General features: G+C 37.7%; 1 protein-coding gene and 1 pseudogene across 1 annotated transcript in view; one reads left to right on the top strand and one right to left on the bottom strand.

The window, feature by feature from the left end:
* Positions 1 to 27,450, top strand: part of PSMA8 (proteasome 20S subunit alpha 8) — a 39,308-nt gene that overhangs the window by 1,762 nt on the left and 10,096 nt on the right. The window contains exons 2-4 of the mRNA XM_047697667.1: positions 8,199 to 8,325; positions 21,924 to 22,048; positions 25,862 to 25,984. Coding sequence (XP_047553623.1) covers positions 8,199 to 8,325; positions 21,924 to 22,048; positions 25,862 to 25,984 — 375 coding nt within the window. The remainder of the gene's footprint in view (positions 1 to 8,198; positions 8,326 to 21,923; positions 22,049 to 25,861; positions 25,985 to 27,450) is intronic.
* On the bottom strand, positions 10,396 to 19,116 carry LOC125082388 (protein FAM178B-like; annotated as a pseudogene).

The raw sequence follows: 27,450 nt of genomic DNA, 5'->3' as shown, positions 1-27,450 counted from the left end.
ATAAGTAATTTTTTTTAGAATTGTAAATTTAAGAAAAGCCTGATGTAGCTTAAACCAAAAGGGTACCATTTTGATAAAAACAAAAAGTTATATAATCCCCAGCAAGGCATGAAGCATATGGTTAGAAGATAATGCCCAAGTTTTAGAGCCTAAAATAAAGAAAGTAATGGGAGAAGACTGGGGTATAATAAGAAGCCACACTGGCTCATTTAAAATGTTTTAAGAATGCTATAGAACTGATTGATAGTTCCTTTGTAATGAGCTGTAAAAGGGTATGGATATAAAAATACCTATAGTGGGCATTTTTAAAGATACATTGGAAGGATGAGACAGTTTTTGTCTCAGGTTTCTGAAATTATAATTTGCATCTTTGTATGGAGTTGTTCATTGTGTTTCCTTGAGAGTGCTATGACCTTTTATGTGGGGTAAAGTTTATAATGGCACTTGTTTATTAAAATATGTTACAAAATATTCTGCCTATAAGCAACATTTGTTATGATGAGTTGCAAATAACCAGTTTTGACCAGTGTGTGGATGCAATATTATTTAGTAATACAAGAAGTTATAGGGACCACAATTAGAGGCTTGGGTTCTACTTCCTTCTTGGTGATTATCTTATAGCATGAAATGAGGCAAGAGGCCTCTTTACTTTTTGCTTTAGTTCCCTTTTCTGTAAATGGAAAATATGTTTTAATAACATTTTGGAGAGGTAATACCTTTCTTCTTAGGGAAAAAAAAACAATGAATCCTTTACAGTTTTCCCATGAAAAAGGTAAGATTTATTACCATTACTCATTCTGTCCCTTCCCTGACCCCAAACTGTTACTGCCTCCCTCAATCCTGCTTTTTCAAATCTTAGCTTCAGGTTCTGGCCATCACTGTCTTCCATAATCCTTATCCACCCTCTTTAATTAAAGGGGCAGCTTCATGGTTTTACTCACATATGTTTGTGGGTAGAGGAGAAAACACCTTTATTTATGCCACAGTCCCTCTTTTGTATCCTCCGAGAATCTCTGCACATTTCTTCTCCTTGATGAAGCCTTCTGGATCTGCTCCAGCCATTTTGACTCTTATTCTTTTTCTGAACTTAAAATCTGTACCACATAGCATTTTAGAGTATCTACTAGTTGGTTTCATATTCACTTTAATTTCAAGTATACTTAATGGTCTTCTCACAGCAACTGGATAGTAAGATCTTTAAGAATCTAGGTAGCATAGGGATGCCTGGGTGGCTTAGTCAGTTAAGTGTCTGCCTTCAACTGGGGTCTGGGATTGAGTATTATGTTGGGCTCTTTGCTCAGCGGGGAGCCTGCTACTCCCTCTAACTGCAGCTCCCCCTGCTTGTGCTGCCTCTCTCTCTCTCACTTTCTCTCTCTCTGACAAATAAATAAATTCTTAAAAAAAAAAAAAGCCCTAAAAATCAGGTAGCATAATTCCACTTGTATTTTTATCACACGATATACTACAGTGGAGGGGCAAAGTAAGAAGTAAACATTTAAGTAATATTTCTTTTGTACCAAGTATTTTAGTATGTTATGTAATGTTAAGGATAGTATTTAATCCCCTTTTTATATGTGTGGAAACTGATTCAGAAACTTTGGGTAACCAGCTAGAAAGTGATGGAGCCCATATTCACACTTAATTTTTTCTAGTTCCAAAGCCTCTGCTCTTTGCATTGTATCATGCAATTTAATATTTGTCTAATAATTAGCTATCATATCATGAATATGGAAGCCAGGTATATATCACACAGGCAATTAATTTCTGTCCTCCTGGACACAATGATGACCATGTGACTGAAATCTAGCCAGTGTAAGTCCATCCTTAGGACTTTTTAAACTAGGGATAGTGGTAGCTTTTTTCCTCTGGGACAGCTGTTGGGATGTGTGTCCAAGATTGCCAGTGGCCATCTTTTTTTTTTTTTTTTTTTTCCTGTAACAGAGAAAGCTTCTCTTTATTAAGAGAGCAAAAGGCCAATATGCAAAGAGTAAATATTACAGTCCCTAAATCTTTCTGTTCCAAGTCCAGCTCTGTGCTATCTCAGTTTGCTTAGTGAGAAATGCTCCTTATTAGTACAAGCTTTTAAGTAGAGGAATGCCACATTCAGATTTTCTTTTTTTTTTCATATTTTTATTTTTCAAGATTTCTCAGATGCCAGTGTGGTCAGTGGATTAGATAATATCAAGACTGGAAGTCGGGAAACCACATAGGAGTCTATGAAGCAATCCAGATGAAACATAATACTTTTTACTATGGTTGGGACAGAAAGGAGAATAAGGCAGATTCCAGAGAAACTTTAATGGTATAGTTGAAACAATTTGTTTATTTAGATGGTATTGGGGCAGGGGGTGGAGAGAGGAGAGTGGGAAGGAGTCAAAGATAGTACCTCTGCTTCTGGATTTAGCCTCTTAGTAAATGGCCCTGCCTCTTTTTTAGAGCATATGAAGCTCTAAGTTTGACTGAAGGATTGAGGTTCAGACTTGTTGAGGTTGAGATGCTATGGAAACTATAGTAGGTAGCCTCTAAAATGACCTCCAATGATCTCCACTTTCTGGTGCTCATGCCTTTGTGTAATCCTCTCCCCCTTGTGTGTGGGCTGAATCTAGTTACTGGTTTCTAGGAATCCAGATAGGCAAAAGTGATGGGATGTCACTTCAGAGGTTAAGTTACATAGAGATGGTGACTTATGTCTTGCTCATCCTCTTTGATTCTGACTTGCTTATTCTTATGGAACATAGCGGCCATTTTTAGTTGCACCATGGAGGGTCCTATGTAGCAAGGAACTGAGTCCCAGCAATGAGTGAGGAACTGAATCTAATAGCCATACAGGTGAGCTTGAAAATGGATCCTCCCTCATGAGCCTTGAGATGAGTGTAGCCCTGGAGGGCAATTTGATTGCAGGCCTGAGAGAGACCCTAAGCTAGAGGATAAACTGTCCATATTCTTGACCCACAGAGACTGTGAGGCATGAGTATACATAAATATACATGTTTGGAACTCAGGAGATTGATATGGACTAGAGATAGTAATTTTGAAGTGCATCATTTGTCTCCCCTGCTTAAAATATATGTTGAAGGTGAAGTAAATGTGTATTCTTGAGTACTCTTCTTCTCTTGAAAAGATGAAATGTAGACCACAGACTAATGGACTGTGTAGAGCATAACCTACAACCATGAGGGACCTTAATTACCTGTGTGTGGTCTACCTTGACTAAACTCTGGGAGGAGTGGGGGTAGAAACCATGTGGCCATCAGCTGACGGATAATGACAGTATTTGGGTTTGAAGAGATTGAGAGAGGGATGGGATTGAAGTGAAGTAGTCTTTAAGAATTTGTTTAAGATAAGGGAGACTTTAGCATGTGTTTAAATTGTTGGTGAGAAAAAGCCAGTAGAGAAATTCAAGGTTTGTTTGTTTTGTGTTTATTTTATTTTTAACTTTTTATTATGGAATATTTTGAACACACAAAGATATAAAGGGAATACTGTAATGAACCTCTGTATACCCATTATCCAGCTCCAACAATTACCAACATTTTACCAATCTGTTATATCTTTCCCCAACTTTTCACTCTTTCCAGCAGAATAATTTTAATTGAATTTTTATTGAGATAATTGTAGATTCACATATAGTTGTAAGAAATAATACATAGAGATTTGGGGGCACCTGGCTGGCTCAGCTGGTAGAGCATGCAGCTCTTGGTCTTGGGATCATGAGTTTGAGCCTCATGTTGGGTGTAGAGATTACTTAAATATATAAACTTAAGGAAAAAAAAAAAAGAATACATAGGACTTCTTGTGTACTTTATCCATTTTCTGCCTAGTCTAAAAACCCTTTGCATAGATCCCAAAAATGTTCTCCTGCATTTTTTCCTAAAAGTTTATAGTTTTGCGTTTTACATTTAAATTTATTATCTATTTTGAGTTAATTTTTGTTTATAGTGTGAGATATAGATTAAAATTCATTCTTCAGTGGAGTATTTTTTTTTAGATTTTATTTATTTATTTGACAGTGAGATAGAGAGAGCACAAGCAGGTAGAGTGGCAGGCAGAGGGGGAGGGAGAAGCTGGCTCCTCACTGAACAAGGAGCCCGATGCAGGGCTTGATGCGGGCCTCAATCCCAGGACCCTAGGATTATGACCTGAGCTGAAGGCAGATGCCCAACCGATTGAGACACCCAGGTGTACCTTAAGTGGAGTATTTCAAAATAAATCCCAGATAACAAGATATTTCATCATTTCAATAAAGTTATCTCTTAAGACCGTTATCATTCCTGATGAAATTGACAAAAACTCTTTAATATTTTGTAATAGTCTACGTTCGGATTTTCCTCATTGCTCATAAAAAGTCTTTTTGTAATTGTGTTGAGTCTGAATCTAAAGTCCGTGTACTATGCTTAACCCTTAGGTATCTGTTTCATTCTTGAGCAGCATCTCCTCTTTTTTCATGGCTTTGACTTCTTGAAGAGACTAGGTTAATTGTTCAGTGGAGTGTGCCACTTTCTAGATTCCTCTGATTGTTTCCTTGCCCTCAGAGATGCTACTATTTGGAGAGACAAGTATAATAATAAATAATAATTTTTTAAAATTTTAAAACAAATTTTTTAATAAAATAAATAAATAATTGTAAATGTGCTGACTGAAGAACAGAACGGGTTGTTATTTAAAGAATAACATAGAAGGACTCCTTGAGGTGAAATTGGAATTGAGACTTGAAATAGGAAGAGAAGCAATCCAGGCAGAGGGAGTATTACATGTGAAAATTCAGAAAAGGGAAACAGAATTGTAATTGGAAAAAGTCTTCAAAGAAGGTAATGTGGTTGGAGTTTGGTGAATAACAAGGACATACCATTGGAGAAGTAGGCAGGAGCTAGATCATGCCCAACTTTATAGCCAAGACTAAAGAGTTTAAAAAGATTTTCTAATTGCAGAGGAATGCTGTGGAAGAATATTCAAATGTAGAGTAATCTGGCCCTACTGATGTCTTTAAATGCTCACCCTGGCAGCCTTGTAAAGACTGATTAGCAATACAGGATGGGGATGGGAGAATGGAAAGCGGGGAACAAATGTAGAAAGTGGAAAACCTATTAGGCTATGCAGTCATGTATAGTCCAGGCAAGAAATGATGGCTCCTTGTATTAGAGTGTTGATGGAGAGCTGGATAACTTTTGTAGGTAAAATGGACAAAAACAAGGTAATTGATTGGAAATGGATGGTGTGAGAGGAGGGGCTATAAAGGATAACCCAGTTTTTGGCTTGAACAGTGGAATGGATGGTGACTTATTTTCTCAGATGATTCCTGCCTGCCAGTTTGTTTGTTTGTTTTAAAGATTTTATTTATTTATTTGACAGACAGAGATCACAAGTAGACAGAGAGGCAGGCAGAGAGAGAGAGGAGGAAGCAGGCTCCCTGCCGAGCAGAGAGCCCGATGCGGGAGCTTGATCCCAGGATGCTGGGATCATGACCTGAGCCAAAGGCAGAGGCTTTAACCCACTGAGCCACCCAGGTGCCCCCTCTGCCTGCCAGTTTTATAGAGACCATCAGTAGGCCTGAGCAGTGGAAATGTAATCAAGGCAAAAGGACTCACAGTGACTCCCAACCCCCTGGCTGAAATCAGGCAGGCCCATCAAGAAACCCATCTCAAAATATCCATAGGCCATAACTAATCAATGGGCTACTTACAACTAGGCACAGTTACCAAAAAAGGGAAAATTCCATACATCCCCATATCTCCTCACCTTCCCCCTTTATTTATTTATTGTTCTTATATTTGAGAGAGAGAGAGAAAGAAAGCTCAAGCAGGGGGGAGGGCCAGAGGGAGAGAATCTCCAGCAGTCTCTGTGCTGACCATGGAGACTGAGGTAGGGCTCAAACCCACCACCCTAAGATCATGGCCTGAGCTGAAATCAAGAATTGGATGCTTAACCGACTGAGCCATCCAGGTATGTTTTTCTGTATTTGTAGATTCTATTTGTAATTATCTTGTTTAGAATTTTGGTATCAGCTTTCCTTTTTTTTTTTTTTTATTTTTTGACATGAGATTTCCTAAGTGAAAAATCATTAATACTTTTCTTTATTTAGAAAATGTTTTATTTGCCAGATTTTAACATTGTTACATAACTTTCCAAAACAGAGTTAAGAACATTTCCATTTTGATCTGTACCATGGAATAATTTTTTTTTAAGATTTTTTTAAGATATATTTATTTATTTGTCAGAGAGTGGGAAAGGGAGCACACAAGCAGGGGGTGGGAGCAGGCCGAGGGAAAAACAGGCTCCCCACTGAGCTAAGAGCCCTTTGTGGGACTCAATCCCAAGTTGAACTGACTGAGCCATCTAGGCGTCCCATGCATGGAATAATGTAAATAACATAGGAGTTACCCATAACAGAAGATCAGGAAAAATTCATCCATGAACTTCCTAGGCATGAGACTTGTTTTTGAAATTATTCCATGTTTGTTAGAGAGACTGTGTTTTCTATATTTTCTTGAGTCTACATGGGCAGTTTTTAATTTTTCTAGTTTGTCATCCTTTTCACTCACGTTTTCACATTGATTAACTTAGGGTTATAATTTTTAAGTTCCTGGTTTTTCACAGTTGTATATAATTTTTTACACTTTGCCCCTTTTGGCTAGATTAACTGAGACATCTCTTCATTATTACTTAAACTGTCTCTTGGCATCACTTATCAATTTTATTGTTTTTTCCATAATCATTAATTTCTGCTTTTTCCTTATTTCACCTTGTAAGCTTAGTTTAAATACTTTTATTCCTTTTTGAGCTTCTTGAATTCATACTTAATTTTTTATTTGATTTTATAAAATGAGATTATGAATTTTCTTGTGAGAATAATTTTACCCACATACAAAAGACTTTGATATTAGGATTTTTATTATAAACATTTTCTAGGGGCTCCTGGGTGGCTCAGTCGGTTTAGAGTCTGCCTTCAGCTCAGGTTATGATCCCTGGGTCCTGGGACACAGCCCCACATCAGGCTCCCTGCTCAGTGGGGAGTCTGCATCTCCCTCTCCCTCTGTTCCTCCCCCGTGTTTGTGCTCTCTCTGTCTCTCTCAAATAAATAAAAAATCTTTAATAAACAAACATTTTCTATTTACTCTGTGTTGGAAGTTTTAATTCGTAATCCCTGTAGGTTATAAAGTTCAACATGAGTCTCTTAGATGAAAGTGGGAATGTTGAGGGAGAGTTGTTGATTTTAGAGAGGATGATTAGGGAAAGGCCTATCAGGTAAATTGACAGACTATAGTGAAGTGAGGGAACTGTAAGAGCAAAAGCCTTGATAAGTTGTCTTAAGTTTTATTTAATTGGAAGATATAATCTCAGGTCTAGTTCTGTATTTAACCTATTCTGTATTTCTACTTCAATGATACTAATTCAGAGCCCACCTATTTGCATAATTAGTACTAATATCACACTTGGCTACAAGGCAATCATAAACACAAATACTTGTATCAAAATATTTAGACTACCAGTGTAATACAGAATTTATCTTCTCGTCTATTACTCTTGAACCCCTGAGAATATGGGCATGTTTCCACAGAAGTCCCAGTTTGAGAACTAGTATCCTTATACATTATTCTTTAGACATTTTCCTACTTCATTCCCAAGGGAAGGGATAGAAGGAAGAACAATAGTGATTCGACTTGTTGTATTCATGTTTGTTTAGAGTTTTTGTTGATCAGTAACTGGAGTGAAGGCATTTGGTCTTTCCCTTGGCTGCTTATAGCCCCTGAGCATTGTCCCTCCAGATTGTGAAATACATGGGAGAGCTTTCAGAATTTTATCTACTTAATTTTCCATACTATTTATGCTATCAGTACTCGTATTGCCCATTCTCTATGTAATCCATATGGATTTCCAGCATTTTCTTTCATTTTGGTTAAAATTGCTCTGTATCTAGTTAGTACTTCTTCAGGTGTATTGCTTGAGTTTAGGACATTCGTGTAGTTTCAGCATTGGTGGTATATTCTTCCAATTTCCAGCTATTTTTCCTCTTTGGTTTGTGTTTAGAGAATGGACTTCTAGTGATCCTGCACCTATGCAGCTGTTTTCTTAGAAATCTACTTTTCTCAGTTTTACTGAATGGTTAAGGAAAAGTCTTTTCCTCTAAGTCATGTGTTGCGATAATTTCATTTTAATGTTAAAACTGACAATTAATTATGTTTTTTAAAATTGTTTGACAGGTTGGAATCCGAGGTACTGATATAGTTGTGCTTGGAGTTGAAAAAAAATCTGTTGCCAAGCTTCAAGATGAAAGAACTGTAAGGAAAATTTGTGCCCTTGATGACCATGTTTGCATGGCTTTTGCAGGTACTTATAGAACTACAGTAATAATACAGAGTATCATAATGTAGTAGGGTAACACAGTTGACCCCTCCTACAGTCATCCTGCTACACTTACGCAACACATGGAGATATGCTCCATTTCTTTTTTTTTTTTTTTTTTAAGATTCTATTTATTTATTTGACAGAGAGAGATCACAAGTAGGCAGAGTGGCAGACAGAGAGAGAACAGGGGAAACAGTCTCCCCACTGAGCAGAGAGCCCAATGTGGGGCTCTATCCCAGGACCCAGAGATCATGACCTGAGCCGAAGGCAGAGGCCCAACCCACTAACCCACCCAGGTGCCCCCATTTCTTAACACAAACAGTATATCAATATCTTTTCTGGAAGATCACATCTATATAAACATGGATTTTGATAATTAGTTTTGATAAAGCAGTAATGTTAAAAGATATATACAGTACCTTAATTATAACTTCAGGTAGTTGCGTTTTCTTTTTAAACTCTTTATTTTGAAACAATTATAGGTACTCAGAAAGTTAAAAAAAATGGGGTGGGGGGCACCCGGGTGGCACATTGGGTTGAGCATCCGACTCTTGGGTTTCCGCTCGGGTCATGGACTCTGGATCGTGGGATCAAGCCCTGAGTTGGGCTCTGCACTGAGTGCAGAGCCTGCTTGAGATTCTTTCTCCCTCTACCTACCCCTCCCGCTTGTGCACTCGCTCTCTCTCACTAGCTCTCTCTTTCTGAAATAATCTTTCAAAACAAAACAAAACACAGGGAAGTATCCTTTATACTGCGTTTCCCCCAATGGTAACATCTTCAAAAACCAGTAAAATGACATTGTTACAAGCTGCAGAGTTTATTCAGATTTAAACAGTTTTATATGCATTTATTTGCATGTGTACATGTGTGTGTAGTTTTATTAGACTTATCACATGTGTAAGTTCATCTAATCATCACCACAATCAAGATACACAACTCTTGCATCAACCCAAGACTATCTCATGCTATTCCTCCTCATCTCTAACCTCTGGTAGCCACTAATCCATTCTCTTCTCCATCTCTGTAATTTTGTCATTTTGAGAATGTTTAGTGAATAGCATCCTGTGATACATATATAACCTTTTCATCTTAGCTTTTCTTGTTCAACATAATTCCCTTGCCATTCATCCAAGTTGTTGCATATATTAATAGTCACTTGCTTTTTATTGCTGAGTAGTGTTCCATGATATGGATGCGCCATGCTTTTGTTAACAACTCACTGGCTGAAGGACATGGATTATTTCTAGTTTTCGCCCATTACAAATAGAGCTGGTGCGAACATTTGTGTACAGGTTTTTGTGTGAACATAGGTTTTCCCATTTTTGCAATAAATGCTAAAGAGTACAGTTGCTGGGTCATATGATCATATGATAATGCATGCTTAGTTTTATAAAAAGCTGGCAAATTGTTTTCTAGAGTGCCTGAACTATTTGCATTCCTACTAGCAGAGTATAAATGATTCATTTTCTCTACTCCTCAACAACCTTTGGTGGTGTTACTGTTTTTAATTTTAGACATTCTTGTAAGTGTATAGTGCAATCTCATTGTGGGTTTAATTTGCATTTGACTCATGGGAAATGATGTGGAATAGATTTTCATGTGCTTATTTGTTTTTGTATTTTAGCAAACAAGGCATGTTTCTTGTCACGTGTGCGTGCACATGCATCCATTTTCCTTTTTTTCCCCCTGAAATAAGACTTCAGTGTACACAAAGAAAGCTAACATTAGTGACAGAGAAAGGAAGAAGGGTGGGGAGCCCAGGCAGCCCAGGGAAACAGGGGAGTATGGAGACAAAGGCCTTATGGCAAAGGAGACACCTGGGAGAGAAGGAGAGCTGAGGGTGGGCCAGGCAGGGAGAGGCCCCATTCTTGCCTGGTGTGGGTCCGGGGCAATGTCAAGGCAGGCTCTTGCTTCATCACATTGGTCCTCTTCTGGCCTCTGTTCTATGCTCCCTTCTGTTCCCTGAGCCCTTTTCGCTTCCCACCAGAGCCAAGAGCCTGAGGCCGGCCCTACCTTGCAATTTTAGTTTTTCCAGGGCCTCCTTTAGTCTTTCTACTCTTTAACAGGGCTTGGGGCTGGCACTGGGCCAGCAGCTCCTGCCAGCAGATATAGGTATGAGCAACATGGCCTGGGGCTCTCCTGGATATGGGTGCTAATATGGAGACCCAACTGCATGCATAGCAAGCTGCAGTTCTCCCCATTGGTCTGGGATGGGGAGTCCTGGCAGCTGACCACCACCCTAGGCAGTATCAGAAGCTGTGGCACAGGTAACAGACCTTGTGATCTAGCTCAGCACTGGCCTTTGACTCTTGCTCCTGGTAAGGTGGCAAGGTCTCAGATCCCAGGTACTACCAGAGGGATTATGGCCTCATGAGGCTCAGGACCTAGCTGAGCAAAGACAGCTGGGCCTTCTCTTGCCAGACAGGGAATGTCTCTTGCTAGTCCAGGATCTGGGCAAAGACCACAAGGCTAAGCTGGCTTCAAAGCTGTCTGCTCTAGAAGGTCACGTCCAGGAAGAAGTTCATGAGTGCCAGCAGTTGTAATGGTGATCTGACACCTTGCTCAGGGTACAGCACAGCTGCTGGAGCTTCCCTGGCCACTCCTGGATGTTCTTGAAGAGTAGGAGCAGAAACTGCTGGAGATTGGTCTTGTGTGGCAGGCAGAGCCGCCCCCCCGCCCCCAACCAGCTCAGGACAGCAGCTCAGTTTGGCCCAAGAGGTCCCCATCAGTGGAGGGCCCCTGGCTGTGCAAGGGTACTCAGTGTCAGGAACTTAATAGAGATAGCTCAGGCTAATGTCTAAGGCAGTCTCCAGGGGGCTGTTCTGCTGCTCACTCCAGCTCAGGCTAGTGTCATTTTTAAACACTCTTCTACCATGCTGACAGGGCCCCTGCAGTCCCAGAGCAGGACTGTGGCCTCCCAGGCTGTGAAATGCCTCCATGACCTCTTGCAGTGAGGGGCACCACCAGTGCTTATCTCCATCAAACTGATGGAAGAGCCTATCCATACTAAGATCCCATAGGAAGCCAAAGGCTCCTGAAGAAGTTTCTGGAGGCCACATCAGCCGCTGGAAGAGCCACTGGAGCAGAGGCACCAGGCAGTCAAGGGTGCACAGGTAGAGGTTGTTCATGAGGCCACTGTGCAGGAAGGACAGCTGCTAGGCCACTGGGCATCTGAAGAACAGCCCCTTCAAGTAGCTATGTGGCTTCAGGTGTGAACAATCCAGAATACAATGCAGGAGGTGACACCTGGGTAAAAACACTGTTTCACTGGGATGTACTGATAGGATAAGGCTTTCAGGCAATAGTAGGCTATCAGTAGTTAAGTTTTTGAGGAGTCAAAGTTATATGCAGACTTCAGTTGGGGGAAAGGATTGGCATCCCAACCCTTGTGTTGTTTAAGGATCAACTATACTCCTAAAAAACCCATGGGTCAAAGAAGACATCAAAAGAGAGGCACCTGGGTGGCTCAGTTGATTAAGCATCTGCCTTTGGTTCAGATCATGAACCCAGAATCCTGGGGTTCCCTGCTCAAAAAGAAGCCTGCTTCTCCTTCTCCCTCTGCTGCTCCCACTGCTTGTGTTCTCTCTACCTCTGTCACATAAATAAATAAAATCTAAAAACAAAGACATCAGGAGAGAAATTAGAAAATATTTTGAGACATGAAAATGAAAACAACATATCAAACTTATGGAATGCAGCAAAAGCAGTGCTAAAAGGAAAATTTGAAGCCATAGCTGCTTAATTTAAAAAAAAAGAAGAAAAATTTCAATTAACTAGCCTAACATACCCTAAGAACTAGAAAAAGAAGACCAAACTAAACCTAAGGCTAGCACAAGGAAGGAAATAATAAAGATTAGAGATACAGAAAATAGGAGAACAAAAAACATAAATCAGTAAGACCAATAGTTTTGTTCTTTGAAAAGATCAACAGTATTGGCAAATCAATTGGCAAACCAATTGTTGCCTAAGAACAAAAGAAGTCTCAACTAAAAGCAAAAATGAAAAAGGAGACATTATACTAATGATTTTACAGAAATAAAAAGGATCATCAGAGGGTACTATGAACAGTCATAAACCAACAAATGAGAAGAAATTGACACATTTCTTGAAACATACAAATTACCTGGTTACTCAAGAAGAAGTGTGTGTGTGTGTGTGTGTGTGTGTGTGTGTGTGTATCTCAACAGATGTATAATATAATAAGTAAAGAGTGAATCAGTAATCAAAAACCTCCCAATAAAAAAACTCCATGACTCTCTGGTGAATTCTACCAAATATTGAAAGAAGAATTAATACCAACTCTCAAACTCTTCAGTAAATTGAAGAAGGAATGCTTCCAAACTCATTCTATGAGACCAGCATTACCATGATACCAAAACCAAAGACACTACAAGAAAAGAAAACTACAGACCAATATCCCTTATAAATATTGATGTAAAAATCCTCACAAAAATACTAGAAAACCAAATACAGCATATTAAAGGAGTTATATACCATGACCAAGTGGGTTTATTTCTGGAGTACAAAGATAATTCAACACATGAAAATCAATATAACTATATCACATTAACAAAATGAAGGACTAAAGTACATGATCATCTCAATTGATTCAGAAAAAGAATTTAACAACATTCAATACCCTTTCATGATGAAAACAATAAACTAGGAATAGAAGGAAAAGATCTCCATATAATAAAAGTCATTTATGGAAAACTCACAAAGAACATCATAGTTACAAAGGACTCAAAGCTTTTCATCTAAGATCAGGAATTAGCCAAGAATGCCTACTTTTGCCATTTCTATTTAACTTAATAGTGAAAGTCCTACCCTGAGCAATTAGGCAAGAAAGAAAAGGCATCCAAATTGGAAGGGAAGAAATAAAACTGCTCTGTTTACAAATTACATGATCTTGCATATAGAAAACCCTAAAGAGTCCACAAAAAAGGGGCAACTGGGTGGCTCAATCATTAGGTGTTTGGGTTCAGCTCAGATCATGATCCCAGAGTCCTAGGATCAAGCCCCACATTGAGCTCCCTCTCCCACTCACCCTGATTGTGTTCCCTTTCTCACTGTGTCTCTCTCTGTCAAATAAATAAATAAAATCGTATTTTTTAAAAAAAAGGTTCCATACAAAAAAACCTGTTAGAGGTAATAATTAAATTGAATGAAGTTGGAGCAAATAGTATCAACACAAAAAAATCAGTTGTGTTTCTGTACACTGATGGTGAACTATCTAAAAAGGAAATTGAAAGGGGCACCTGGGTGGCTCAGTGGGTTGAGCCTCTACCTTTGGCTCAGGTCACGATCTCAGGGTCCTGGGATCGAGCCCCACATCAGGCTCTCTGCTCGGCGGGGAGCCTGCTTGCCCCTCTCTCTCTGCCTGCCTCTCTGCCTACTTGTAATCTTTCTCTCTGTCAAATAAATGAATAGAATCTTTTTAAAAAAATAAAAAGGAAATTAAGAGAAATAATTCTACTTACAGTAGCATCAAAAAGAATAAAATACTTAGGAATAAACGTAACCAAGGAGACAAAAGACTTGTACACTGAAAACTATAAAACGTTCCTGAAAGAAATCGAAGAAGACACAAATAAATTTAAATGCCCCATTTATTTAAAATCTCAAAATACCTTTTAGGTTAAGTTCCACGCATAAGAATTTTAGTCACATCATGTGCCCAACACTTCCTATTTAGTTCCTTATGCAGCTTAGTCAGTTAAGCATCCAGCTCTTGGTTTCAGCTGGGTCTGTGGAGTGGTAGAAAAATATTTGCAAAACTGTATCTGATAAGGGATTAATAACCAGAATATATAAAGAATGCGTGGAACACAACAGCAAAGAAGCAGACACCTGAATTCGAAAATGAGCAAAGAATTTAAATAGATACTTCTCCAGAGATAGATACAAATGGCCAATAAATCCATGAAAAAATACTGGATGTCACTAATCATTAGAGAAATGCAAATCAAAACCACAATGAATTACTTCACATCCATTAGGATGGCTATTATCAAGAAAACAAAATAAGGATTAACAAGACTGTGGAGAATCCCAAACTTCGTGGACTGTGGGTGAGAATGTAACATAGTATAGTCACTATTGAAAACAATATGGTGGTTTCTTAAAAAATTTGATATAGAATTACCATGTGATCCAACCATTCCACTTCTGCATATATATCTGAAAGACCTGAAAGCAGGGACTCAAAAAGATATTTGTATACGCATAATTGTAGCTTATAGGTAAAAGATGGAATCACAATAGGTAAAAGATGGAAACAACACATGTATCCATCAATGGATGAATGGGTAAACATAATGTGCTATATACATACAATGGAATATAATTAAGCCCTAAAGAAGGAAATTCTGACACATGCTATGATATGGATGAATCTTGAAGACATTATGGTAAGTGAAATAAGCAGTCATAATGGGATAATTACTCTAGGGTTCCATTTATATGAGAATACCTGGACTAGTCAAATTCATAGACACAGGAAGTAGAATGGTGGTTGCCAGAGGTTGTGGTGGAGGGAGAATGGAAAGTTATTTCATGAGCTCATAGTTTCAGTTTGGGAAAATAAAGTCCCAGAGATGGATGGTGATGATTTTCCAACAGTGTTCTTAGTTCCACTGTACTGTTTTTAAACTTAGAAATGGTTAAAATGATAAATTTCATGTTATGTACACTTTACTACGATAAAAGAAAAAAATTTTTAAAGAAATCATCCTAGTATAAATGATGTGAATGCTTTAACTTCTGATATACATACTTTTTTGACTTAATATAAAATTTTAATATGAATATGACTTTTTAACAGAAAAAAATAAGCATTTACTAATATTCTTCCCCACATGTTAATTGGTTTTTGTAATTGGAAAATGCCTAAATGTCTAATACTGGGGAACTAGCATAATCAAACATGGTATAGGCTCTAGGACCATACCAACCCGGTTCTAAGCCAGACTTCCTTGCCCACTACACCTGTGACTGTGGGCAAGGTACTTAACTGTTCCTTGCCCTTGCTTTAATCTTAACATGAGGCTAATGATAGTGTTATCATTATTGATTTATTACAATAATTAAATGAGTTAATACATAAGAAGCATTTTTAACAATGTCTGGCATGTATTATTAATATTACCACTACAATTACTACTACTACCATGTTATCATTCTTACTATTTAATAGCAGTTTAAAAAGGAGATCATAGTCCACAACTAAATAGTCAACTAATCTCCAACAAAGCAGGAAAGAATATCCAGTGGAAAAAAATCTCTTCAACAAATGGTGTTGGGAAAACTGGACAGGGACATGCAGAAGAATGAAAATGGGACCACCTTCTTACACCATACACAAAAATAAATTCAAAGTGGATGAAAGACCTAAATGTAAGACAGGAAACCATCAAAATCCTAGAGGAGAAAACAGGTGGCAACCTCTTTGACCTCAGCCTCATCAACTTCTTACTAGATATGTCACTGGGGGCAAGGGAAACAAAAGCAAAAATGAACTATTGGGACATTATCAAGATAAAAAGCTTCTGCCCAGTGAAGGAAACAGTTAACAAAACTAAAAGGCAACTGACAGAATGAGAGAAGATATTGCAAATGCCCTATCAGTGGTAAAGGCCTAGTATCCAGAATCTATTAAAAAAAAAAACTCATCAAAACAACACTCAAAAAATAATCCAGGGGACGCCTGGGTGGCTCAGTTGGTTGGACGACTGACTGTCTTCGGCTCAGGTCATGATCCCGGGGTTCCGGGATCGAGTCCCGCATCGGGCTCCCAGCTCCATGGGGAGTCTGCTTCTCCCTCTGACCTTCTCCTCGCTCATGCTTTCTCTCACTGTCTCTCTCTCAAATAAATAAATAAAATCTTAAAAAAAAAAATCAGTTAAGAAATGGGCAGAGAACATAAACAGACATTTCTCCAAAGAAGACATACAGATGGCTAACAGATACAGGAAAAGATGCTCAACATCACTCATCATCATGGAAATACAAATCAAAACCACAATGAGATCCACCTCACACCTGTCAGAATGGTTAAAATTAGCAACTCAGAAAACAGATGTTGGTAAAGATGCAGAGAAAGAGGAACCCTTTTGTGCTGTTGGTTGGAATGCAAACTGGCGCAGCCACTCTGGAAAACAGCATAGAGGTTTCTCAAAAAGTTAAAAATACAACTAACCTACAACCCAGCAACTGCACTACTAGGAATTTATCCAGAGGATACAAAAATGCTGATTCCAAGGGGCAAACACACCCCAATGTTTATAACAGCACTATCAACAATAGCCACCTTACAGAAAGAGCCCAAATTGTCCACTGACTGATGAATAGATAAAGAAGAGTTGTGTGTGGGTGTGTGGGTGTGTGTGTATAGGAAATTTACTCAGCCATCAAAAACAGTGAAGTCTTGCCATTTGCAATGATGTGGATGGAACTAGAGTGTATTATGCTAAGCAAAATAAGTCAATCAGAGAAAGACAAATATATGATTTCACTCATGTGGAATTTAAGAAACAAAACAGATGAACACAGGAAGAGGAAGAAAAATAAAGATAAAAACATAGAGGGAGGCAAACCATAAGAGACTGTAGTTAAGAGAGCAAACAGGGTTGCTGGAGGGGAAGAGGGTGGGAGGATATGTTAAATGGGTGATGAGCACTGAAGGCACTTGTTGGGATGAGCACTGGGTGTTATATGTAAGTGGTGAATCACTAAATTCTACTCCTGAAACCAGTACCACTCTATATACTAACTAAATTGAATTTAAATTTAAACAAAGGAGGTCATAGGATCTATATGTATTGACATGGAAAGTATAATATATATTTAAAATAGTGGGTTATTGAATAATATGTATAATATTGTTTTGTTTATAACTTGTGGAATTATATGGTAGCTTTTATTCCCTCTGTTGGAATATTTTACAATGAGTACATATCAGAAAAAATATATAGTATCATCTTGAAAAAAATCACATTCTTTTGTCAATGTTGTTATATTGTACTTTTAATTGTTAGAAAACAGCCCTTAGGGGAAAAAAATCAAAGAATTTGAAAAAAATAATTCTTTCATGTGCCATGTAGAATTCCATTTAAAAGTAGAAATTTTACACTGTGAAAATAATTTCAAGATACAGTTGTGGTATGAATTCAAAAGCACTAGAGGGGCACCTGGGTGGCTCAGTCAGCCAGGCGCCTGCCTTTGGCTCAGGTCATGATCCCAGGGTCCGGGGATCCAGGGTCCTGAGATTAAACCCCTCAGCAGGCTCCCTGCTCAGCAGGGAGTCGTTTCTTCCTCTAGCTCTCTCTTGCTTGCTCTCTTTCTCAAATAAATAAAATCTTTAAAAAAACAAATGAAAGCACTAGATGGAGGACTTGTTTCTTTTATAGATTGCTTATATATAAACAAAGTGAAATTGCAGTTTTTTAAAGTTTTTATTTAAATTCCAGTTAGTTGGGGCACCTGGGTGGCTCAGTGGGTTAAAGCCTCTGCCTTCGGCTCAGGTCATGATCTCAGGGTCCTAGGTTTGAGCCCCGCATTGGGTTCTCTGCTCAGCGGGGAGCCTGCTTCCCCCCAACCCTGCCTGCCTCTCTGCCTACTTGTGATCTCTGTCAGATAAATAAATTTTTAAAAATCTTTTTTTTTTTTTTAAGATTTTATTTATTTGCCAGAAAGAGAGAGCACAAACAGGAAATGACAGGCAGAGAGAGAGAGAAAGAAGCAGGCTCCCGCCGAGCAGAGAGCCCGATTCGGGACTTGATCCCAGGACCCTGAGACCATGACCTGAGCTGAAGGCAGAGGCTTAACCCTCTGAGCCACCCAGGTGCCCCTAAATTTTTAAAAATCTTTAAAATAATTTCCAATTAGTTAACATATAGTGTATTATTAGTCTCAAGTATACAATATAGTGATTCAACACTTTTTTTTAAAGATTTTATTTATTTGTCAGAGAGAGAAAGAGAGAGCATAAGCAGGGGGAGCAGCAGGCAGAGAATAGGGAGAAGCAGGCTCCCCGCTGAGCAAGGAGCCGGATGCAGGACTCAATCCCAGAACCCTGGGAACATGACCTGAACTGAAGGCAGATGCTTAACAGACTGAACCACCCAGGCTTCCCTGATTCAACACTTCTTAACAACACCCATTGCTAATCACAAGTGTACTTCTTAATCCCCATTTCTATTTCACCCATCCCTCAACCCCTCTGATAGCCCTCACTTTATTCCCCATAGTTAAGAATCTGTTTCTTGGTTTGTCTCTTTTTTCCCCCTTTGCTCGTTTGTTTCTTAAGTTCCACATATGATTGAAATCCTATAATACTTACCTTCTCTGACTTATTTTGCTTAGCATGATATTCCCTAGCTCTAGCTATGTCATTACAAATGGCAAGATCTCATTCTTTTTATGGCTGAGTAATATTCTATTGTGTATATATATGTATACACCACATCTTTTTTATTCATTCATCAGTCGATGGAACTTGGGCTCTTTCCATAATTTGGCTATTATAAATAATGATGCTGTAAACATCAGGGTGCATGTATCCTTTTGAATTAGTATTTTATATTCTTTGGGTAAATATCTAATAGTGTGATCACTGGATTATAGAGTAGTTGTATTTTTAACTTTCTGAGGAATCTCCATACTGTTTACCAGAGTGGCTGCACCAGTTTCCATTCCCACCAACAGTGCAGGTGTTCCCCTTTCTCCACATCCTTGCCAACACATACTCTTTCTTGTGTTCTTGGTTTTAGTCATCCTGACAGGTGTGAGGTGGTATCTCATTGTGGTTCTGATTTGTATTTCCTTGATGATGAGTGATGTTGAGCATCTTTTCATGCGTCTGTTGGCCATCTAGATGTCTTCTTTGGAAAAATGTCTATTCATGTCTTCTGTCCATTTTTTAGTTGCATTATTCATTTTGGGGGTGTCGACTTTTATAAGTTCTTCAAATATTTTGGATACTAACCTTTCTCAGGTCATTTGCAAGTATCTTCCATTCTGTAGGAAGAACAAATATTTTTAAAATGTCTATAGTACCCAAAGCAATCTACATATTTAATGCAAGCCCTATCAAAAATGCAAGCATTTTTCACAGAGCTAGAACAAAGAATCCTAAAATTTGTGTGGAACCACAAAACACCCTGTATATAGTCAAAGAATCCTTGATAAAGAAAAGCAGGGATCACAATTCCAGACTTCAAGTTATTACAAGGCTGTAGTGATCAAAGCAGTACGGTACTGGCACAAAAACAGACATATAGATCCGTGGAACAAAATAGAAAACCCAGAACTGAACCCACAACTGTTGGTCAATTGGTCTTAAGGAAAGTAGAAAAGAATATCCAATGGGAAAAAGACCACATCCAGAAAAAAAAAAAAAAAAAAAGTTTCTTCAAAAATGGTGTTGGGAAAACTGCAAAGCAGCATGCATAAAAATGAAACTGGACCACCTTCTTACACCATACACAAAAATAAATTCAAAATGGATTAAAGACCTAAATGTGAGACCTGAAACCATAAAATTCTAGAGGATAACATAGGCATTAACTTCTTTTATGTTGGCCATAGCAACTCCTTCCTAGATATGTCTCCTTAGCCAAGGGAAACAAAAGCAAACATAAACTATAGGGACTTCCATCAAAATAAAAAGTTTCTAGGGACACCTGGATGGTTCAGTTGGTTAAGCATCTGCCTTCAGCTCAGGTCACTGATCCCAGAGTCCTGGGATTAAGTCCTGCATCAGGCTCTTTGCTCAGCAGGGAGCCTGCTTCTCCCTCTATATGCAACTCCCCCTGCTTGTCTGCTCTCTCTCTCCCACTCTGAGAAATAAATAAATAAAATCTTTTAAATAAATAAATAAATAAATAAAAATCTTCTACACAGCAAAGGAAACAAGAAAACTAAAAGGTAACCTACAGAATGTGAAATTGCAATTTTCAATGCTATCTTTAAATTGAAGTTGTTCTCTTTTTCCTAGACATTTGGTATTGATTAGTGTAATTGTTATTTCTTATGTTAAAAGCAAACACAATCACACAAATGTATTACTTATATGGTTTGGCAAATTTATCACTAATTTTTTTCTTGAATCAGTTATATCACTACTTTTTAAATATGCTTCTATGTTTCTGTAGTTTTGGATCATATTTACACTGTAAAGGGGAAATAACTTAGAAATCTCCTTTCGGATCACATTTTCTAATTGAGTGTAGCTTTTAATCCGTAGGATAGGTAAAGTGAATCTCTTCTCATTTCTTTCTCTTGTATAACATTTTCTAATAACTTTTAAAAACTGTTTTTAAAAAGTAGAGTCCCCCCAACATGGGGCTCAGACTCACAACCCCAAGATGAAGAGTCACATGCTCTACAAACTGAGCCAGCCAGACGCTTCTCATATTTTGCAGAGAGAATAGAATCAGTTTCTCCCTCTTTAGCTACCCAATTAAAATTTGCACCCTACCCGTGAGTATTGGGGTGATTCTTAGTGTTCTTCATTATCTTCAGGGATTGACAATTCTTCCATTTGTAGAAACACAATTTGAAATGGTGTGGAAGTGGAAAATGAGTTTGTGAATGCAAAAGACTGATGATTATTTGAGAAATGACTGTTACAGAGATTTTGTGAATGCATTTTCCTGGCAGTGTGCTATTAAGAGAATGGGGAAAGAAACAAAATGGCCATGTAAAGGACAAATGCCAGAGAAGTCTTTAATAGAAATGTTTGCAACTGTTGCATTTAAGTTTTGGGACAGTTGTTGTTTTTATAGAATCACATTCTATTCCTTATGGAAATGTGGAAAATTAATTACATGAGGTTTTGGTATGGCAAAAGGAAGACTATTTTCTTTTTCTGTTTTAATATTCTTGATTTTCAAACCCTTAATCTTAGACAAAAAGCTAATAGAAATCACATGTCACAGTTATATTGAATGCACTTTGAATTCAATGGGTATGTGTTTGATAATGAGTATATTGATTTTGGAACCAGGATAAACCATCAGCCTTTGATCAGTCTACCTTTGATATCTTCCCCAAAAATAGTTTTTAGAAACATGACTATAGAGATTTTTAGAAAATGTTCAATAAAATCTAATAAACAGACCAACTACTGTGAGTTAAACCATTTTGATCTTTCGGAAATAGTTTACTTAACGTTAGTGTTTATTTTTCTTTAAAACCATTTTTTTAAAGATTTCATTTATTTGAGAGAGAGCATGAGAGGGGGAGGGTCAGAGGGAGAAGCAGACTTCCCACTGAGCAGGGAGCCTGAGATGGGACTTGATCCTGAGAGTCCAGGATCATGACCTGAGCCGAAGGCAGTTGCTTAACTGGCTGAGCCACCCAGGTACCCCTAAAACTGTTTCTTTACAAAGTAAATAAGAATGCATTAGATTAAATATTAATTGTTGGATGAGAGATATTCTGTTTTGCAGATTATTTATAATGGACGTATATTGAAAAAACAATGGACATTATAAGAAAGATTTCATGGTAGCTAAAGAGAAAAAAACCCTTTTGACAAGAGTCATTCTTTTTTGAAAATGTATTACCTACTTTTATAGGACTGACTGCTGATGCTAGAGTAGTAATAAACAGAGCCCGTGTGGAGTGCCAGAGTCATAAGCTCACAGTCGAGGACCCAGTCACTGTAGAATATATAACTCGCTTCATAGCAACCTTAAAGCAGGTAAGCCACTATTCCAACAGATTTCTAAAGGTTTTCTTCTTTTACATCATTAAGGTTCCCGTCATGGGAATACTACAATATTCCCAGTCATTTAATCTATTAAATCTACTAAAATCCTTATTCCTTCTCACACTTACTTCATATTCATACTCTTATTCCAGTGGACTGCATTGATTTGAGCATTAGAAATCTCAATTACTATCAATTCTAAGAATTATATTAAAATTTCAAAGAGCAATAAATCTCATATTTTTTTTAAATTTATTTATTTAACAGACAGAGATCACAAGGGAGAGAGGCAGAGAGGCAGGCAGAGAGAGGGGGGGAAGCAGGCTCCCTGCCCAGCAGAGAGCCCGACACGGGGCTTGATCCCATGACTCTGGGATCATGACCTAAGCTGAAGGCAGAGGCTCAACCCACTGAGCCACCCAGGCGCCCCAATAAATCTTGTATTTTAAGAGGATTTCTATACCTCTAGTGATAACAGTAATGAAAACTTTTTTTTTTCTTAATATGTTTACTAAAGAAATGCCCATAGTTCTTTTATCTACAAACCTAACCACAACTGAGCAGGTTTGGATATGACCTGTTTTGTTTTGTTTTGTTTTAAGATTTATTTATTATTATTATTTTTTTAAAACCTAAGTTTTTTGTATTTATTATTATTTTAGAGAGAGACAGAGAAAGAATGCAATGGGAGGGGGACAGAAGGAGAGGGAGAGAAAGAATCTTAAACAGGCTCCACACTCAGCACAGCCCAGTGCAGGGCTCAGTCCACAACACTGAGATCACAACCTGAGGGGAAATCAAGAGTCAGATGCTTGGGACGCCTGGGTGGCTCAGTTGGTTAAGCAGCTGCCTTCGGCTCAGGTCATGATCCCAGCATCCTGGGATCGAGTCCCGCATCGGGCTCCTTGCTCGGCAGGGAGCCTGCTTCTCCCTCTGCCTCTGCCTGCCATTCTGTCTGCCTGTGCTCGCTCTCTCTCCCTCTCTCTCTGACAAATAAATAAAATCTTAAAAAAAAAAAAAAAAGAGTCAGATGCTCAACCTATTGAGCCACCCAGGAACCTCTGGATATAATTTCTGAATTCATACACAGGTACATGGTTTGACATTAAGTATAATCATAATATATATAAGTTATTTGTTCTCTATCTTTTATGTGTACTTTACATTTGTCAGCATAATCCTTATGCATACTTCTCATTCTTACTAACTATATAATACTGTTTCCAGTTGTTCACTGGTAATTATTTAGATTGCTTCCAGTTTCTTTCCATTTCTCATTCTCTTTCTCAATTTAGTACTTTAATAACATTACTCTATCTTTGCCATGGCCTTTGTTTTTCTTTTTTGAATTATATTGTTAAATTAATTTTCAGTAAGAAATTACTAGATTAGAGATTGTAATTGGTTTTAAGACTCTTGTTATATGTAGCTAAATTGCTTGCTAAAAAGATTGAACCAATTTTTATTGTGCAACCAGCAAGGCATAAATGTATCCCTGAAGGATCATCAGCTTAGGGTTTTCTTTTTTTTTTTTTATTTAGCAAATAAGTATAACATAGTACTGTAATAGTTGTTTTAATTTGTATTTTATAATTAGTAGTGTGGTTGATTTTTTTTTCCCCCACATGTTGGTTTGCTATTTTCATTTCTTCTAGTGTAAACTATCTGTCCTTTTGACAGGCACTCTGGTGGTTAAGAATGTGCCTCCAAGAGCCAGAATTTGGGTGTTTTGAATCCTGGGTTTGTTACTTCCTAGTTAGTGTTGTGAGCATACTATTTAGCCTGTTTTGTCTTAATTTTCTTATTTATAGAATAAACATTAAAATAATACCTACTTTGTTGAGTTGCATTACAGATTAAATGGTTTAATACATTTAAAGCATTTAGAACACTTTCCGGCATGGATTTTGCCATTTGTCCATGTAGAGATTTTTAAAATAAATTATATATATTCTAGATACTAAAGTTTTAAATTATATACTTATAAAAAGGTATCTTGTTTTTTTTTAAATTTATGTTGCAAGGAAGTCCAACATTTTTATATTATTCTACTTTACCTTTTTATTTGCTTTGTTAAGTTAAAAGGGTATCCACTGGGGCGCATGCATGGCTTAGTAGGCTAAGCATCCACCTCTTGATCTCAGCTCAGGACTTGATCTCAGGGTCCTGAGTTCAAGCTTCCTGCTGAGCTCCACACTATATTCACCAAAAAAGCAAGGTGTAGAACACTGTGTATACGAGGTTCCCAATTGTGGTTTTTAGTTTTTCTTCTCGAAGAATAAAGACTCCCGCATAGAACATTTAATATTGTAAACCTGTAGCAGTGTGATTGCTACTGGGAAGGGATCTGGGGCTCTGCAACAAAAGAGATCCTTTATGTACACCTTTTGTACTTTTAAATTATTTTAAGCCTGGGCAAGTACTTTTTCATTAAAGAAAAAAAAACATGGTTGATTAAACAAATAAAAGGGTCTCTTCTCTGAGGTATATTTACAAAGCATCTATTTCATACCTCTGTGTGAACTAGGAATATTGGGAAATACAGAAGAATGAAGACAAATAAACCCTGTTCTTTAAGAATTATTTACATTTGTAGCCCAACTGTTTGCATTCAAAATTTGAGGTCCTAATAAAAATACATAATAATAAAATATAAAAATGGAAAAAAAGGTGTAAGTTTGAGCTTTCTGTCAGGGCTGCCCTAGGTACAACTTCTAGGAGCACCAGTCTTAGAATTAGTGTGAATTCCACTCTTTGGAGCACAATCCAGGAAGTTCTTGGCACTAAAGTAAAAAGAAATACAATTGGTTTCCAGTGCCCTGCTGTCTGGGAAGAAAAAAAATGTGTTTTCTTCTAAAGAGACAAAAGGTTTCCTTGTTCAAGAAATGTCTTAGTTGAGTTTTCTGTAGAGATAACTTAGTATATAGGGAACAGAATATATTTGATAATAATAGTATCAAGTAAGAATATTGATTATAATGGTAACATTTATTGTGTCTCTCAAAGTCAGCCCCAAGAACTCACTTCCAAAGTACAGCTCACCAAAATCAGCTTTACTAGGTAGGAACCAAAATGGTGTACATATACAGTTCTCTGCTATATTAACAAGATTATAATCCAGTTATGTTACCAAAAAATATATAAAGAAACAAGACAACAGTTTTAAGACCCTATATAAGCAAAGTTACTATTTTGTTTTAAACACCATATACATTAATTTCATTAAAATTTCATCATGGATTGAAGTTAGTACAGAAAAAGTCAGGAGGAGGATCTTAAATACATAATAAGAATCGAAAAAATTATTTTAGCAGGAATACTTTACTATTAAAAAAATTTTTTTAAGATTACTTATTTATTTGGGGGAAAGAGAGCAGAAGCAGGCAGGGGGCAGAGGGAGATGGAGAAGCAGACTCCCCACTCAGCAAGGACCCCTACATGGGTCTTGATCCCAGGACCCAGAGTTCATGACCTGAGCTGAAGGCAGACACTCAGTTAACTGAGCCACACAGGCGCCCCTGCTATCAAAATTTCTTAGTTGATAATAGTGTCATTCTTTGTATGGCCTTATACAGAAAGTAATTATAAAAACATTTTAGGGGCGCCTGGGTGGCTCAGTGGGTTAAAGCCTCTGCCTTCTGCTCCGGTCGTGGTCCCAGGGTCCTGGGATAGAGCCCCACATTGGGCTCTCCACTCAGCGGGGAGCCGGCTTCCTCCTCTCTTTCTGCCTACTTGTGGTCTCTGTCTGTCAAGCAAATAATAAATAAATCTTTAAAAAAAAAAAAAAAACATTTTATTTTTCAGAAATACACACAAAGCAATGGACGAAGACCTTTTGGCATTTCTGCCTTAATTGTAGGTTTCGATGACGATGGTATCCCAAGATTATATCAGACTGATCCCTCTGGTACGTACCATGCTTGGAAGGTAAGTCATGAATTTGTTAATGCATTTTAGAAGTTGAATACATATATTCACAGTAAATGTTTTATCACTTTCAGGGACAGGACAAAAAAATTACGTTGCATTAAAGTATTGATGATGGTACAAACTTTACATAACTATTTAGCTAGTCAGCAACTATGATGTTTTGATGGATAGAAAAACACTTTGGTTTTTTTTTTTTTTTAATATTTTATTTAACTGACAGAGAGAAAGAAAGAGAGCACAAGAAGGGGGAGCAGGCAGAGGGAGAGTTAGGCTCCCCAAGGAGCAGAGAGCCTGATGCAGGACTCAGTCCCATGATGCTGGGATCATGACCCGAGCCAAAGGTGGACATTTAACTGACTGAGCCACCCAGGCACCCCAACACTTTGGTTTATTAGTCACAGGGTCTTCTTTTGAAAAGATGTGACAAACCTAAGTATATATAAATGGCCAAATAAGAGATATATCTAATTCCTATCATCATTCATTCTTCCAAATAAGTACTGCCTCATACAGATACTTGCTTTGAGTAGAAATAGTCTTTCTGCTTTTAATACAGAATTGAATGAGCATTTAAACCCCACAGTGAAATATTTAATGCATTCTCTATTCTAGGAGAGTTAGAGTACCCCAAACTATGAATCTCTATTAATATGGCAATACATTACAATTGTTCCCAAATCATTCCTAGAATATCTTGTTTTCTGCATGTTATTATTCTTCTTTCAGTACCCCAATAATCTGTTTAATGGTACACTCAAATCTAATACAAAAGTCTAGGGTCTAAGGAAACTAGTAGCAATTTCCAGAAACAAATTTTTGTATATTCTCATATATAAAAATAGAAATACATTATAGAATATGAATAATTTTTAGTTTATTAAAAGTTTAAAGGGGTGCCTGGGTGACTCAGTCAGTTAAATGTCTGCCTTTGGCTTAGGTCATGATCCCAGAGTCCTGGGAGTGAGCCTTGCGTTGGTTCCGTGCTCAGCAAGGAGCCTGCCTCCTCTTCTCCCTCTGCCCCAACCCCCACTCGTTCTCACTCTCTCTTGCTCTCTCTCAAATTTATAAATGTTTTTTTAAAAAGTTTAAATACCCAGGCTTTGAATAATTTCATGAAGTGTTTATTTTACTGTTATTAAAAGCCATATAAATTAATGGGAAGTATTGCCTTGGTCTTTATGCCTGTATTAACTAAAGGAATTGATTTGAGCTGACCACACTCATACTGTTTTATAAACCAACTAATCAGGCCAGTAAAACAGTGGATTATATTTTTGCCACAAATATCTGGATACTGGTAGCTGCACATCTTCTTTTAAGCTAACTAGACAAACTAATTGGTAATAAGAAACTATGAATTTACCTACTGCAGATACCAGACTTTTTTGTGCCAGTTTAAGAAATCTTTTACATGTATTAGATTTCTTATGCCTCCTAAATCTATACCTTGAACCAAAAAAGTT

The sequence above is a fragment of the Lutra lutra genome, chromosome 12, assembly GCF_902655055.1.
Source record: "Lutra lutra chromosome 12, mLutLut1.2, whole genome shotgun sequence".
NCBI classification, from domain to species: Eukaryota; Metazoa; Chordata; class Mammalia; order Carnivora; family Mustelidae; genus Lutra; species Lutra lutra.
The sequence above is the reverse complement of the archived record's forward strand: the minus strand, read 5'-3'. Positions and strand labels throughout refer to the sequence as shown.